Consider the following 17,435-nt stretch of genomic DNA (forward strand, 5'->3'; position numbering starts at 1 on the left):
TCCTTTTGCCAAGAGAACAGCTCTGAATATTCTCCTATAATGCCTGATGAGGTTGAAGAACAACTGACAAGAGATCAGACACCACTCCTCTATACAGATCCTTCAAATTCCCATGTTAATACACTCTCTTCTTCAGTTATCTATAGGACTCATATCAGGGGACAGCAATGGCCATGGCAGAACCGTAATTCTGTGCTCACTGACACATTTTTGTGATTTGTTGATTTTGATGTTTGTTTTAGATTATTGTCCTAATGGAAGATCCAACCACGACCCATAATAAGATTTCTAGCAGAGGCTCTCAAGATTAGATTTTTTTTTTCGGTTGATACTTGATAGAATCCATGATGCCACGTATTTAAACAAGATGTTCAAGATGTCCAGCAGAAAATAGACCCACAACATTAAAGATCCAGCAATATATAGTACATGTTCTATTTACACAGAACTTTCTGTTCATGATTAATAAATGAAGGCCATTTGCATGTGTGTATTTATGTATGTGCGTGAACAAACCTGTGTATCCAGGTTCGCAGACACATTTGTACTCGTTGATTCCATCCTCACAGGTCCCGTGCTGGCAGGGATTACTGGCACAGTCATCTTGGTTAATCTCACAGTTCACGCCTATGACAAATGTTAAAATAATCAAAGGAAATGTAGGCAGGTAAATAAAACGGAACCAGTTTATACAGCAGCCTTTGAAAAGTTTCTGAAAAGTTTTAAAGGCTGCTGTATGTAATGATGGGTTTTTTTCAGAGTGTGAGGAAAACAGGATTTGTCTTACTCTATTTAAATAAAAGACTCTGATGCATTATGTAGACATACTTTAACAACGCAGACACCCAGACCACTTACGGAAATTAAACAAAAATGGTTCAATAATTTATAATTGATGCCAGAGGCTTGAGCAAATTAAAATATGAACACTTAAATTCACATATCACATACTTTACTTGAATGGTCAAGATAATCTAAATTAAGACTAGATTTTGGTAAAATAAAATTTGCTGTTATCATAATTAGACATGAATAAAAATTGAAATTGCTCCAAATGTGTTCATGGCCCTTTAAAAAGTGTAAAATGTAAAGATGTGCGAGACCAACCTGAGGTGCCTGGCTGGCAGTTGCATTGGTACATGTTGACCAGGTCAACACAGTGTCCTCTGTTTTGGCAGGGGTCACTCTGGCACTCACGTATCTGCAAACTGCAGATGAGGCCCATGTAACCTGGGTGGCACTTGCAGATGAAGGTAGCAATTCCGTCTTCGCAATCGCCATGGTGACAGGGTTTAGGTTCACAGTCGTTAATGTTTTCCATACACAATGTCCCTGTGAAACCTAAAGAGAACAGCATACAAGACAAGGTATTAGTACAATAAGCTCAGATCTGTGAGAACTTAGAACATTTACTAATAACTTACAATGAATAACACTAATATATTTTAACTATGCAGTTTAGCTATTAATTTATATAGTATATAATAACGTTCATTGGAAAATTGTGTTGTTAATGCTTTTGTCTATCCTTCCCCTTTTTGGTCACAGTGTAGGATGGAGATTTTTTCAAAAGAGTTAATATCGTTACCTTCAGCACATTCACACTCATAGCCGTTAGGACGGTCGAGACACTTGGCCCCATTATGGCACGGCGTGCTGGCACACTCATCAATGTCCACTTGACACATTTCCCCAGTGAAACCTGTGGTCAAATTCAAATTCTCACATTCAATATCTTGTTAAAGAACAGTACCTAGCCCAGCATGTATTAAGAGGTTTCCACGCATACAACTCTGTGCAGCAACAAAGCGACAGGAAGTACATCATTTTTACTGAGATTTGGTGATATTAAACGACATGAGCGACTGTTGGCCATGAAACATATCTGAGTTGCAACAAAGTTTATGCAAATGATAATACCATACTATTAGAAGTTCATGTTATTGTGGCCGATTTTATTTATTGCAGAATTCAGTTGTTCATTTTGTTCATGGTATGAATAATTTTGCACTGCTGCCATTTATAAGCAAACATTTCCCCTCTAGAATAAAAAAAAAAACTTTAGACATCTTGTTTATACTAGTAATAAGAGCCACTAGAGGGCCTCAGTAAACTTCCAAGAGGGTCACAGGATGATCTAAAATTATTCACAATTAAATTATATTATTCATATAATATAAATAATATTATTAACATATAAAATAAGACACCCTATCATTCAAACATTTGGTGTAGGTAATATTTTTTTTTTCTTTTTTTTCTGTAACAATGTTCCTTCGATCATACTTTAGTTTAGGGTCCAATTCTCAATATTAACTACCTATTAACTATGACATTTGCCTTTAATGAATCATGGTTATTTTATTTAACTATATCGACACTCCTAGTTTCTGTTAATAAAAAAAAGTTGTCAGCTTTGTCATAATTACAGCAGAAAAACCTAATAAATCTTATATATGTTGGCCTTCAAATATTGTGGTTGACAACGTGGGCTATTCGAGTCAAAGGGTTCAATGCATATTGTACTCACCTTGAGGACACTCGCAGATGAAATAGTTGACCTGGTCTAGACATTTACCGCTATTGAGACAAGGCGAGCTGGCACACTCATTAATGTCAATCTCACAGTGCAATCCCTCAAAGCCTATGGGAGGAAACACGCACACACAGTCACCAGATAAATATGAGGACATGGAGCCAAAACAGTGTCAACATGCACCTGATTACAGTGTGTGAGTCTGTGCGCAAGTACCTGGCATACAGATGCAGTTGTAATCTCCTATCTGGTCCAAGCAGGTGGCATCATTCTGGCAGGGGTTGGAGCCACATTCGTTGATGTCCTGCTCACAGCGTGGGCCGGTGTAACCCGGAGCACAATTACAGGTGAACGAGCCCTCTGTGTTCTTACATGAGCCACCATGCTCACATGGGTTTGGCCCTGATGGATCGAAAAATAAAGTCAGAGAGAGCTTTAAGCAAGATATAAAAATGCCAAAAAAACTGTGATGTGTGTATGAAGGGAAAATTATGAGAAATAAAGACATACAAAGCAACACAGACAGACAGAGAAAAGGAGAGTTGTAAGAACTTCCTGCAGACTGTCTCACCGATGAAACACTCGTCGATATCCTCTGCACACGTGCTGCCCTTGTACCCTGAGGGGCAGTTACAATTGAACTTGCCATTGACGGGGTTTGTGTCGCATTGAGCTCCCATCTTACAAGGGTTACTGGTGCAGGCATCATCAATGTGACAAAGCAAACCTTGAGAATGGAAATAATCGCTTTGGTTACTACAACTGATTTGAGATGTTTTTAGTGTACACTATTTTACATTACAGTACATCATTACATTACATCACAGGTAATTTTTAGGCTGTGTGGTTGTTTTTACTGACCGGTCTTGCCGGGAGGGCAGCTGCAAACGAATGAAGCCACGCGGTCAATGCAAGTGGAGCCACTGGTGCAGGGCTCAGCTGCACAGTCATCAATGTTTTCGGAGCAGTCAGGGCCGCTCCAGCCATTCACACATACACAGTTGTAGCCGTTGCGTGTGTTACTGCACGTGCCCCCGTTCTGACAGGTGTTGGGCTGCAGTGTGCATTCATCCACGTCATCAGTGCAAAATTGACCTGGAAACAAGAGGGTCACAATTTCAATAGGCCACTTTAAAGGAGGTTTGACCAAAGGTTCTAGCAAACATTGAAAAGTATGAGTTGTGTTTCCTTAAATTGATTCAAATAAACAATTCACCAATTTCAGATTGTACATTTTTGTGAATCAGTGAAAAAACATGAATCAGATTGACTTAACCATTAAAAAAAGTTTAGTGGAAAAGTGAACTAGAGGGAACAAACATGCATAAAAACACACAAACAGAATATAAAGCTATTTCTATACCAGTCCATTCAGGTGGGCACTGGCAGTTGTAGGTGTTCACTCCATCCATGCATGTAGCTCCATTCTGACAACGGTGATTTGGACAATCATCAATGTTCACCTCACAGTTTGTTCCGTTAAAACCTGAACAGGAAAATCAGAGAGAAAATTTCCTCAACAACTCACTCTCAATCCCAGGTATCGGTAACACAAAGGTGCTCTGTCTCGCTTTGGCATTATTAAATGTAATTACTCAACTTTAAAGCACGAACAGACATTTCTCACGGCTCTTGTTCTCTGCCTGAGGTGAGAGAAGAGTTGTGGCCTGTTTATTGCCAGCATGGCTCTCTTTAAATGCTAAACTGATAAACGATAATTTAAAGGAGGCCTATCTCTGTGTGTTGTAGTCCCAAACAAATACAGATGCAACCAGCATCTGATTCAATAAAGAAACATGTCACTTTGTTTTGACTGAGATTAAATTAAGCTTTCTTTTGTATTTGGTGTAAGTGATATAAGCGAACATTTATATCATTATATTTATTTGATCAAAACAATAAAAACAGCAATATTGTAAAATATTTTTACAATTTAAAATAACTGTTTTATATTTGAAAACATCTTAAAATATAATTTATTCCTGTGATGGCAAAGCTGAATTGTCAGCATCATTACTCCAGTCTTCAGTGTCACATGATCCTTTATAAATCATTCTAATACGCTGATTTGGTGCTCAAGTAACATTTCTTATTATTATCAATGTTGAAACCTTTGTGCTACTTAAATTTTTCACAGAAACTGTGGGACTTTTTGTAAGGATTCTTTGATGAATGAAAAGTTTTTAAAAAAGCATTTATTTGAAAAAAAGTCACTTCAGATAAATTGTATGCATCCTTGTATACAATCCTTGTATATCCCACATATACATATATATTTTTTAGGGCTGTGAAACGATTAATCGCATCCAAAATAAAAGTTTGTGTTTACATAACAAATGTGTGTGTACTATGTATAATATGTATATTTGTATATATAAATACACACACATGCTTGTATATATTTAATACATATTTGCATGTATATACTGTATATATATTTATATATAATTTATATTATGTATAAATAGAATTTTTTATATATAAATAACACATTTTCTTAAATATATACATGCACGTGTGTGTATTTATATATACAAAATAATTATACACAGTACACACACATTTATTATATAAACACAAACTTTTATTTTGGATGCGATTAAACGCGATTAATCCTTTCACAGCCCTAATATTTTTTTGTTGCTGTTGATATGTGCACTACAATTAAGAAATTTGTTAAGAATAAAAAATTAATTGAATAAATAATCATTTAAAAAAATTCAGATCAGCAAGTTTTTTTTATCTAAGCAAAAAAAGAAATGTATATAGTATAGTATATTTCTAGATGATTTAATAATCCCTGAAGTAATTTAATCCAGCTGATTGCTTCTCGACAAGCATTAGTAAGAAAGCTTGACTGTAACTAGTAAATAGACTTAACAGTAACTAGGGAGCAGGGCTTAGCTAAAGGTGTCTAGTTGTGAAGTGATTGGAACTCCTATTTCCTATGCAATGACATTTTGCATTTTTCTAACAGAATGCTTCGAAAATCAGTTTGTAGTTTTAATCAGTTTATCGCCTACTATACCACTGCTGTGGTGAAATCTCATCAGACCTTGGTCAAAGCTAGCTCAGCTCCAAGTGGACAAGCTTGGACAATGTTTTCAGTTCCATTTTAACAATTTTAGCTTCTGTTCAAATCCTGTAATTTTTTTTTTGCTATGATCAAAATAGCTATATATTTCCTCTTCGAGGGAACAAACCTGGCAGACAGTGGCATACATAAGTCGTGTCCGTCATCTGTCGACAGGTTCCACCATTGAGGCAGGGGGGTGGAAAGCAAGGCACGTAAACGGTCTCGCAGTGGGGGCCGGTAAAGCCGGGTTGGCAGTTACATCGATATGAGCCTGGGGTGTTCAGACACATGCCTTCGTTCTTGCACAGAGATGGGGAGATGGCACACTCATCTGTGTCATTGAGACAACGGGCGCCATGGTAACCAGGAGAACAGCTACAAGAGAATTCACGGTTGGGCAGAGCATGGCAGGTACCACCGTTGGCACATGGGCTAGACAGACATGTGTCCTCTTGCTCACAATGCTGACCTAAAGAGATAATGTCACCGTAGAACAAAAACAGCAACAAAGTCGTCAATATGTGAGGGTGTGTTCACTTCATCCTGTACTTAAAATATATATTATTTTTTTAAGAAAAGAAAAGATCTAGTGAGCTGAATGTTCAAATCCTACAATGCCCAAAAATGCTGTCTAGATACACAACCAGGGTCTCAGAGAGATAAAGAGAGAGAAACAGAGATGGGAGGTAAGAAAGAGATCTGACCTGTCCATCCGCGGGCACACACGCATTGGTACTGGTCGTTAGGGAGAAGCGAGCACTTCCCCCCATTGGTGCAAGGGTTGTTGGGGTAGCAGGTGGAGTTTTTCTGGATATCGCAGCGCTGGCCCGCGAAGCCCAGAGGACAATCGCAGCTTGGGCTCCCGGGTACGCCGGCCACACTCACGGTGCACCCTCCTCCATTCATACAATATCCCACATAACAAGGGTCCTTGTGCTGACAGTACTCGCCTAAAAAACCAGGAGCACACCTGAAACACACACAGAAACAGGGCACAAATATTATTCAGGGTCTGTAAGAGAATAATTAATTGTCTAATAATTCAAACGTTTTGAGATGAGTCATAACACAGTATTTATACTGTTGTCTTCATGGTGCAAAAATCTAGCTCAAGAATCATGCCTTATCAAAACGGCATCAATTGCAACTTTTAAAAAAATATATATATATAATTGAAGCATTTCAAACATAAGAAATAAACAAAATGCTGGCATTTGCATTAATGTTAACAAAAAACCAATAATCTATTGAAGGCCTGTGGCAAGAAAAACAATTATTGCAGATTTGCATTGAGTTCAGTGTTTGCATTTTCCGTTTATTTTGATGCAGTTATACAACCTGAGTTTGTGCAAATGAGACATGGTATCTAAAATTTTACTATGAGTGTAATCCTAAACCTGATCCAATATATAAATATACTGTGTGTGTGAGTGTGTGTGTATATATATATATATATATTATATATATCTTTTTTTATTTTTTTATATATCTCTGCATAAGTCTTTTAGAAATAAAAATGTAGCAGTGTAGGAGCACAATAAAGCCAATAAAGTTTAAAGACAATATGATATCAAATGCAGATGCTGTTTCTAGTTGCCTTTCAAAGTTTTTGAGATGCCACATGGGCTGTGATGCCACAACGGGGACAGAATGAGGGCAATAGTAGATGTTAAACCATACAGAATGAGTTTCATATCATTAGTCACGAGACAGTGAGACACATTTCTCCTCCGCCTCTTCACTGCAGTTCTCCAGAGATTGCAGCACATGACCAGTGCTCACACAGAGGAAATTACATGATTGCAAAATACGATTGAGGGGAAAAAAAACTTTAACTGCCCTTCTGTCTCTTTCTCTCTATCCATTCTGTCTCTATCCCTCTCTCTCTCTCTTTTAAATCTTACTAAAGTTTAACTGTCATGGTCCAGCAAAGTCATACATATACTTCCCAAAAAGAGATTGAGAGAGAGAGAGAGAGAGAGATTGAGAGAGAGAGAGAGAGAGAGAGAGAGAGAGAGATAGGGCAAATAAAGAAAAGTGAGAAATATTATAATTTAATATTAACCTTAAATCAACTCAGTTGCAATGCTGTGTAAAGTGTTTCTGTTTTTGACACTACAGCCTGCTGCCATGCAGGTGCCGGCCTCCCAGAGGACGGTCAGGTAACACAGATGAGGGATAAAAGAAGCCCCTTTGGCAATGTATGTGTGTGTATGTATGTGTGTAAGTGTGTGTGTGTGTGTGTGTGTGTGTGTGTGTGTGTGTGTGTGTGTGCTTTTGTTTATATTACATTGTGGGAACCAAATGTCCCCACAAGGATAGTAAAACCTGAAATCACCTCCATTGTGGGGACCAGCCAGCGGTCCCCATGAGGGGAACGGGTTAATAAACATACTAAATTATATTTTTTCGAAAATGTAAAAATGCAGAATGTCTCCTGTAAGGGGTAGGTTTAGGGATAGGGGCAGTGTAAGGGGATAGAATATACAGTTTGTACAGTATAAATTCCCATTTTTACCATTACGCCTATGGAATGTCCTCACAAGGATAGCAAAACCCCCTTGTGTGTGTGTGTGTGTGTGTGTGTGTGTCTGGTCACAAGATCACAGCGGTGCTGACACTCAAACAACAACAAACACACTTAAACCCGGCGCAAGCAAACAGCCTGGACTCAGGGGAACAGGCCTCTTTCAGACAGTTGTGTCACTTTATACTATTCAAAGACATGAAGGGATTTTCGCTTTGTCTCCACTTTAAATTTCACCAGGGAAAAGCTTGTTCAGACTAGGGATGTGTGCAACGACTAATTTCAAGCGTTTAAATGGAAATGTTTAAAGCGACTAGTCGAGTAGCATAACGCATGCAAAATTTGAGGTAAAATAAAATAATTTAGTTTTCCGCTCCAGATTTACACTTTTAAAAATAATACAATTGTATCATTAACATGGCAGTAATTTAACCATAGCTTTTGTAAAAAAAATAAAGCAAAACATTAAATAAGAAAAAAAAGGTAACCGACTAGTATTTCTAAGTCTACTAGCAGCAACAGTGTCACTTAATCGACTAGTCGAATCTCGCACATCTCCATTCTGAAGGGTTGCAGGTATTATAATCCTGGTTTTAAACATAATAAATGCACTTTTGTTACTTTATTTATGACAGTCATGGTGATTTATATACACTAACATTCACAGATTGCAAATCTAAAAACCAAATGTCTACAAAATAACGGCCCTGGCAGCTAAACTCATCTATAGGTTTCTTTGTTATCCTTCATGCATTTCACTCTCCCTTCCTCTGTCTCCACCTCTTTCTCGCTCTTTCTCCTGAGGTGTCAGATTTCTACAGATGGTTCATATTAGCGCTCCTCTCTCTCTGGCTCACTGACCTCTTCATGTCCCATCCACGAGGCCTGGGGTGATTGGGTGGGGGAAAAAACTCTTTCTAGCTCATAATTCTACGAGGCACCTCATCAAGAATTTGATTTCAACCCACTCACTTCCTCATGCAAAAAATGTCACCTTGGAGTTTGTCCCCCCACCCCAACGGTACTGAGATCATCTAATCTAAACCAGCCGAGGGTCGAGTGGGTTTCACCAAGAGTGGGCGAAATGTTACATTTTTCACCCCATACACAAAAGGTACCTAAAAAGCTCCTTCTAATCCTAGCTACTTTCTTTCTTGAGGAAGAGCGGGCAGTATTTATAGAAGCAGTCGGCCCTCCTCTACATCCTTGGCTTTCTCTAATTTTCGCTAGAAAGCCGAACGACCACAGGAAAAACAGAGGGAAAAAGAGCGGAGGCTGGGGGAGGGGTGCAAAATGAAAAGAGTAACACAGACAGGGAGGGCTGAACCACAGAAAGAAAGAAAGAAAGAAAGAAAGAAAGAAAGAAAGAAAGAAAGAAAGAAAGAAAGAAAGAAAGAAAGAAAGAAAGAAAGAAAAAAGACTAACAAGTAAAAGTAAAAGTAAAAAAACGAATAAATGCGAGTTTTGTTTCTCCTTTCTCCATTTTTTGATAGAAAATCGACAAAAAAACAGAAAGACAGAAAGAGGAGAGGGTGGAGTAGGCAGAAGTGCTGTGGTAAGACTGAGCGTGACTTCGAGTACATATGTGCTATAAATCTGATCTGAAAACAGCATGTCTCACTGAACCGAAGGTTCTCTACTCTTTATATACTCCTCCTTAATATACTCTTCCTCCCTCGCTCTTTCTTTTCCTGGTCTCTTCTATGGTCTCTTTTTTTTCACTTCACTCAGTTACTGTACAATTTTCGTCTGTGCTTTGATGAAAAGCTTCATTGTTCTAGTGTAAAGTCTAAGCTCCAAAACACACACCGAACAAATCTAGACTTAACAAAACTTGGCAGTACAAACCCACAGCTGCCATGAGCAAAGAACACCAATTTTAATGTAATATATAAATAATTATGTTAATATTAAAAATATAATAATAATAATAAATGATAAAAACATAAAATTGTTAAATTACAAAAAAAAAAAACATTTTAAAATCTTAAAACATTAAATATCTTAAAAGTTAATAAGAAAATTAGCAAACCTAGTTTATTAAAAAAAAAAAAACATGAGTTAGGACAGAACTAATGTAGCATGCTAATGTAACAAATAAAAAAAGATGTTTCACATTCACACCGGTTTCCCCAAAATAAAGATAATTATCAGCAATTACCCAGAAGTCTTTGGTCTAGATGACAGGAAAGGTGGTCTTTATACATCCCCTGGAGGTTTTGGGGTCAACAACACACCCATGGCATGTACACAACGATGGCTTTACCAAAAAGAGCTGACTAACCATCATTAGTTTAACGGATGGAAACATTTAACACAGGGGCGTAATCCCCCCCAATATTTATACCATGGTTAATGGAAACATACAGAATTGGGCTATTAATTTATTATATACATCGCATGTTCTGAGCTTTTATACATGCTAAGTTCCCGTCCGAACCAAATGTACCAATTGTCCGAATGGTCAAAATGACCTAAGCCTGGTTCATTTAATTGCGCATTTGTAGTGCATGAATCACGTCACGGCGATGATAAAATGTGCGACCCATTTGAATTCTAGAAATTTAAAACGCTATAGAGAAAGTCAAACAGGATCTTAAACCAGCCACATAAACAAAATAGACTAATTAAAAGAGGAGAAAACGTCATCTTGCACCATCACAAATTAGAAAGCTTTTTAAACTACTCATGACCACCCATACTAATATGTAACACGTTTTATTATATTTATTGTGGTAAATTTTGACTAACTTGTTGAATTTATAATAGATAATCTATTAATGCAATATATTTTTACTATATATTTATATTACAACTTGCCATTATGGCATGTTGTAGCTATAGTTTCTAAATGTGTAGGTTTTCATAACAAATGCTATGGATAAATACATTTTCCTTTTTTTAAAGTCAACATTGGTATGGTAGCGTGTTAATGAGGAGCCATCAATGGTCGTAAATGTAATTATATCCTTATTGTAACAAATGCTATGACTATGGTACAATTATATATACAATTACGAGATATATACAATATATACAATTACGAGAACTATGGTACATTTTCATAATGGCAAGTACAAGTTAAAAGCAACAGCTTTTAAGTCTGGACCTTCTTGAATTATTGACTAAATCAGTTAGCTATGTGTAAAATGTGTTCTGTTCTAATGATGACTGATATTAGGAAAAACCTGGCCTTCAGACATTCCAAGAGATAACAAAGTCAAAGCCATTAAGAGCCTGATGAACAAACTAATAAGATTCCAGATGCTTAAATAATATAAAATACATAATATATCCTATGTAAACAAGTAATTGTTAACTAGGCTATTACTTTATTGCAGTTATGTTATCAACTAACTTTGCATGTGTATGGTAGGTAATATACCACAAAAGATAACTTTCTAAAGATAAATAAATAAATGAACAAAGAAACAAATAAAGTGCATGCACGCAGAAGCATGCCCTGGGACCTCACTAAAACGGTTAAAACTTCAATCCCCCAATGCTCAAACCAAAACTACGCCCTGGATTTAACATGCCAATTTTAGAAAGTCATGTGACCTCCAAACATTTGCAAATGTTATTGGATTGTTAACTGAGTAGCTGAAGAGAATGCAAATGTTTGTTTCATGTTTCGATAACGGCAATCACGAGATATCCATGGATGAAAAACTCCTACACTATACTTTTCAGGAATCTTCATGCAATGAAATGCTAACACGCTCTAATTCTTAGAGTAGTTAGTTAGTTAATTGCTTGCCATTTACCAGAGGGCTCTCATTCCATGAGCCTCGTGGTGCTGTAATTGTAGGGTCAGTTGCCCTGGAGCAACGTAGGGTTAAGTACCATTCTCAAGGACAAAATGCTGATAAGGTCCCTGCTCAGGATTGAACTCGCAACCTTTGTGTCAGAAACCCAGATTCTTAATCATTACAGATCTCCCTCTTCCCCAGTACAACAGTTAGGAAAGACTACAAAAGTCAGAGAAATCACAGTCAAACCTGTAAGCTGAGTAACCTAAAACCTCAGCAAATGTTAACACCCCAAGTTATGTGTGTATGTGTGTGTCATTGTTCTCATAATCATGTCATCTTTCTGTCACTCAGCTCTACTTGTCAGCATGGTGTGTCGTGGGTTTAGGGCCTGGTTGCCACATTTCCCACTATTGTGCGAGGCCTCCAGCGATAGGAAACATTTGTGAGAATTTGTGAGAATGTTTTCAATACACTCAGGTTCGGTTTAACATGGGGCCGCCCCTTCTGGCCTACAGCAGTTGTTCGCTTATATTAGTTGGCAAGGATGAGAAGCTTTCTCTCATGATAAAGTGTTTCATACCAGAGTGTGGTTCAAACACGTACCCACGTTCACACTTACACAGATCGTGAGGCCTCAGACTACAGGAAATCAAACTTACTTAATAAGCTTAGTAGCAATCTGTGCAAAAAAACTAGAGAAAGAAAGAGGTAGCATGTTTACTGTGTGATAAAAAAAAATATAAATTAGTTCATGTGGATATTTGGGATAGGGCAGAAAGTATAAACGACATACAAACTGTTTAACTGCTCCTGTAGCTCAAGTGGTAAACAAGGCGCTTGTAATGCTGCAAAGTTGCTCTGGATCAAAGTGTTGGCCAAATTAATAAATATAATTGTAAACTATAAGTTAATGTGAATATACTTAGGGGACAAAATTGTTCTCAGAAGTCACACAAACCTGTCAAAGGCTGCGTTTACACTGGCACAAAAAATCCAATCTTTTACTCACACCTGACCTGACACAGATCGGAATTTGTTGCACACGTGTAAACACAAAAATCCGCATGAGATCCGATTTTTTCGCATCCGATCTGAGCCACTTCCAAATGTGGTTTTAAATCAGATACATATCCGATGTCTGGACATCCGACCTACGTCTTAACACGCATATCCGATTCCCCTTTGAATTCCAAGCCACCACAAGGCGAGGACGACACGTTTATTCACAAAGATAGCTTTTTAATGTTGTATTATGAGGCAGACGTGCCTGTATGCGCTCGCTCACAGTTTTTTATTGAGGTGGGATCTTTATATCTTTGTAAAGAAAAGAAATTGCGCGAACACCGAAACATTCAAGAGCTGGTTTTTAACCTCTGCCCACGTGACTTTTATAAATGCTTCACTACTGAAAGCTACATTATATTTCTCAGCAATGAGGTGATAACTGTAATTAACACAACAAGCTTCACTATTAGGTTACTCACTGGCGTACGTGTGCGCGCTCCTCTCTCGCTCGCTGTCTCTCTTTAGTTAATTCATTCGAATTCATTAAAAATATACATATTACACTACTTTATTTTACTTCAGAATTCTAGATCTGAGCTGTAGATAAACAGGGAAAAAATTCCGGACTACCGGTATATATCTGTTCCGTCAGATATCCGTCAGATGTCACATTCATGAGTCATGACGACAGCTGTTATCTTGTTTGTCCATGCTGGCAAATAATCATGACCACCCGACATGAATTATGTAAATCATTTTAATAGCACTTCAAAAGCCATTCAAAACCAGGGTCTACCATGTGCGTGGTCAAAAGATCACCGAAAATAATTTTGGGCAGGAATTAATGTAAACACAGATATTGGATACCAGTCCTGTCTAAGGTGAATGTAAACAGGCGGGCCAAAAAATCGGATATGGTCAAAAGATCGGATCTGTGCATTAAGACTTGCAGTGTAAATGCAGCCAAAACTTCCCTTAAAGGACACCTTAAAAGATAAAAGATGTTTTGTTTTTCACTTCACAAGTCTAATTTTTTTATTTATTAATTATTATTATTATAATTATTTCAGATTTGCATTACTAAGCCAAACCCAAAACTTTTTTCAAATTTTGTAATGTCAATTAGCCTAGCATGTAATTTCATAACAGGATTAATGGTGCAAATCTGCAGTAATTAATAAAATGTTAACCCAAACTCGCCTTCCATTTAACATTGTAACAAAAAAGTTTCTGTCATTGTCGTCTGATGGTCTTCAAAATAAAAATGTTGTTTGTATACAAATAACTTTGCAACTTGTTGAGCTTAAATGGCAATTCAATTCCCGCCATACATAAAGCTCAAATTTTGTCAAACATCCAAGACATTAAAAGAAAATCATATTCAACAAAAAATAGAAGCACATTGTCACCCAGGCCAGGTATTAAAATTGGCAAAACACTGATATTGTACTGAGCTTATATAAAAACAAATACAAACAAAAATTTTACGCTATGTCCTCACTTAGCTAGCTAAACGTGTGGAGGGGGGTGTTTGAGTAAACCACGGCCTCTGCTTGCCACTCTTCACACACAGCTGAGTTGTTGACTTTAGTTTGAGTGTTATATACTGCATTGGGTACATGTTCCTGAAGCGCCTACACACTCTCTCTCTCTCTTGCTCTCTCTCTCTCTCTCTCTTTTATGACTAGAGCTTCTGGTTGGCAGATGCTCATCTTGAGGCCATTACACTTTGAATGTGGCTTTGAAACAAATCAGCCCAGCCTGTAGGCACATAGAGAGACAGAAAGAGAGAGAGGTGAAAGAAGGACAGGGATGATAGGGGGGTAGAATAAAAAAAAAACAGAACAATACAGCATGTTAAGAGAAGGGATGATATTGCTCAAAGATTAAAAAAGAGAGAGAGATAAAGTAACAATGAAAAAGAAAACTTGAAAAAGAGGTAATAAAGGAACAGAGGACTATGAGAGAGAGAGAGATGATTGACAGAGAGTGGTATTGACAGGGTAATCTCTCTTTCTACCTCCTCTATCTCTCACCAGCAGGCAGACACATCTCCAATTTCACCCTCTTGAGCGCTAAAAGACATCTCCGTACAGCTCCTCTCTCCCTGCAGGCACATTCTACCTGTCAGATCAAACAAACGCCAAGCTGACTCCACTCTCCCTTCTGACCGAGAGGGGGAGGAATGGCTAAAGGGAGGGGGGAAGGAAGTGAGGGGTAAAAAATTAATAAGTTTGCACCCCTTACGCAGGCCAAGACAAAGAGATCTTGTTTGATGTGGAGGAGGGAAAATAAGATTCTGGGCAGAGAGAGGTAGTGAGATCAGGTATTCAAGCCAGTCTCTCTCTCTCTCTCTCTCTCTCTCTCTCTCTCTCTCTCTCACACACACACACACACACACACACACACACACACACACACACACACACACACACACACACACACACACACACAGCTATTCTCTTACTGCTAACTCACTCGCTCTGGCTCAGATCAGTGCAGATCCATTTGCAAGTTGCAAAATCCCTGACTTGATGCAGGCCTAGAATCGTGCTTCTTTAGGTAGGAATGTGCAAAAAGACACTACCGTTCCAAAGTTTGAGGTTGGGAATTTTTTTAAATGTTTTTCAAAGGAGTCTCTTATCCTTACAAGGTCTGCACTTATTTGATTAAAATACAGTAAAAAACACTAATATTACAAAATATTATTACAATTTAACATAACTAATTTCTATTTGACTATATTTTAAGATCTAATTTATTCCAGAGATGGCAAAGCTGATTTTTCAGCAGCCATCACTCCAGTTTCCAGTGTAACATGATCCTTAAGAAATCATTCTAATAGGCTGATTCTAATCTGTGCTCAAGAAACATTTCTTCTTATTATCAATGTTAAAAACAGTAGCGCTACTTAATATTTTTGTGGAAATAGTGATATATTTTTTAAGGATTTTTTGATGAAAATGAAACAGCATTTATTTGAAATATAAATCTTTTGTAACATTATAAAGGGCCTTTCACACTGAGCACAATTAAGCGACCCAAATGTACGACGCAATGACACTCTTGAAATGAAAACAATAGATCCCTATGAAGCTATTCACACCGGGTGTGATTAATCACGGCACGACAAAGTGAGATTTTTTTTCCGACCAGTGTGTCGATTTTTTCCCCCGTCGCCCTGCGAAGAAATGGGCAATCCAATTAGATTTGAGCTTTAGATCACATGCCCGGACCTGCTGCTGTTGCACAAAAGGGCGACATTGGTTGCGACATTTTTAGAAAACCAGTGTAAACACCAAAGAAAAGTATTTTGAAGAGAGAAGAGAATGGATGTTGATTTCATTGGTGTCGGAGGACAGATTTATTCTGACATGTTTGCTTAATATTTCTTTATACAGAATATAATTTCTATTCATTTTCAATTGAACTATGAGATCTGATGAGCTTGAAACAGCGTACAGAGCGATGTGTGTCTTCTTTCTTCAGGGTACGCATGTGTTATGAGTCAGAGAGCGTTCATTCGGTCTAGATCTGTCAATCATATTAAGTAAACATAACTCCTGCCCTTCCGGAAGACAACGTCATGTATACTTTCTCGTTCTGAGTTCCATACATAATCAACTGAGAGAAACATTTCCACAGATTACGACATGATTACGACAAAATATGTTCTGTATGTGTTTTTTATGCGGCTCAGGGTATTTTTATTACCATAAAGGATGTTTACATGAGAAATGCTAAGCAGGTGTACCATTCAGTCCATTATAAAACACTACAAATAATGCATATGTGCCCATTATATAATCAAAATCGACTTTAGTCAGGGCCGCAACTGAGTCTCCGGCGACCCGAGTTTGATTCCCAGCTCGAGGTCCTCTGCCGATCCCGTTCCCCTCTCTCTCTATTCCATGCTTTTCTAACAAAATCTCTACTGTCCTATCCAATAAAAGACACAAAAAGGTCAAAAAACATAACTTAATCAACTTCAGATTGAAATTGACAAGAATAACAAAACCATATTCTTGTTCAAAAACAAGAATAATCTAATAAATTGTGATGTGTAGCTTGATGCTAATTGTAGCTCTAATGCACCTGTTCCCTAGCTGCTTTTATAAATTATTGTAATCTAAGACTGCGAGATACACAAGGAAAAATGCATTCTTGATCAGCGCCACCTATCGTGCAGGCGTGAATTAGCCTGAGGCAATCAATAATCGCTTTGCTTTATCGCATCGGCTCAGTGTGAAAAGGCCTCAACTGTGCCAAGGCCGATATATCGGCAAATAATGCAGATATTTAAACAATGCTAAATATCCGATATAAAAATGCCCAAAAAATGGGACTTTTATTTTGACAGCACTGAGAACGCCGGCTCTGAGAATGGAAGCGATGTGTGCTCACTGCTCAGGCAGTCTAACAATTAGGATTTTTGAACAGGCACTTGTTTTGCTTTTGCGTGCTAATTGCTAACAATAACAGTAAATTTCAGACTCAACAGAGCTACTGTAAAACCTTCTCTAAGGAGTTGCATTT

At 37.7% G+C, this 17,435-nt stretch overlaps 1 protein-coding gene across 1 annotated transcript in view; it reads right to left on the reverse strand.

Annotated features, from left to right (window-relative positions):
• notch2 (notch receptor 2) overlaps nucleotides 1–17,435 on the reverse strand; it is a 51,190-nt gene that overhangs the window by 15,666 nt on the left and 18,089 nt on the right. The window contains exons 3-12 of the mRNA XM_079636950.1: nucleotides 6,317–6,582; nucleotides 5,740–6,081; nucleotides 3,900–4,022; nucleotides 3,398–3,631; nucleotides 3,108–3,263; nucleotides 2,753–2,938; nucleotides 2,531–2,644; nucleotides 1,589–1,702; nucleotides 1,108–1,341; nucleotides 517–627 (exon numbers count right to left, since the gene is read on the reverse strand). Of these exons, the coding sequence (XP_079493076.1) occupies nucleotides 517–627; nucleotides 1,108–1,341; nucleotides 1,589–1,702; nucleotides 2,531–2,644; nucleotides 2,753–2,938; nucleotides 3,108–3,263; nucleotides 3,398–3,631; nucleotides 3,900–4,022; nucleotides 5,740–6,081; nucleotides 6,317–6,582 (1,880 nt within the window). The remainder of the gene's footprint in view (nucleotides 1–516; nucleotides 628–1,107; nucleotides 1,342–1,588; nucleotides 1,703–2,530; nucleotides 2,645–2,752; nucleotides 2,939–3,107; nucleotides 3,264–3,397; nucleotides 3,632–3,899; nucleotides 4,023–5,739; nucleotides 6,082–6,316; nucleotides 6,583–17,435) is intronic.

The sequence above is a fragment of the Phoxinus phoxinus genome, assembly GCF_949152265.1.
Source record: "Phoxinus phoxinus genome assembly, chromosome: 15".
NCBI lineage: Eukaryota > Metazoa > Chordata > Actinopteri > Cypriniformes > Leuciscidae > Phoxinus > Phoxinus phoxinus.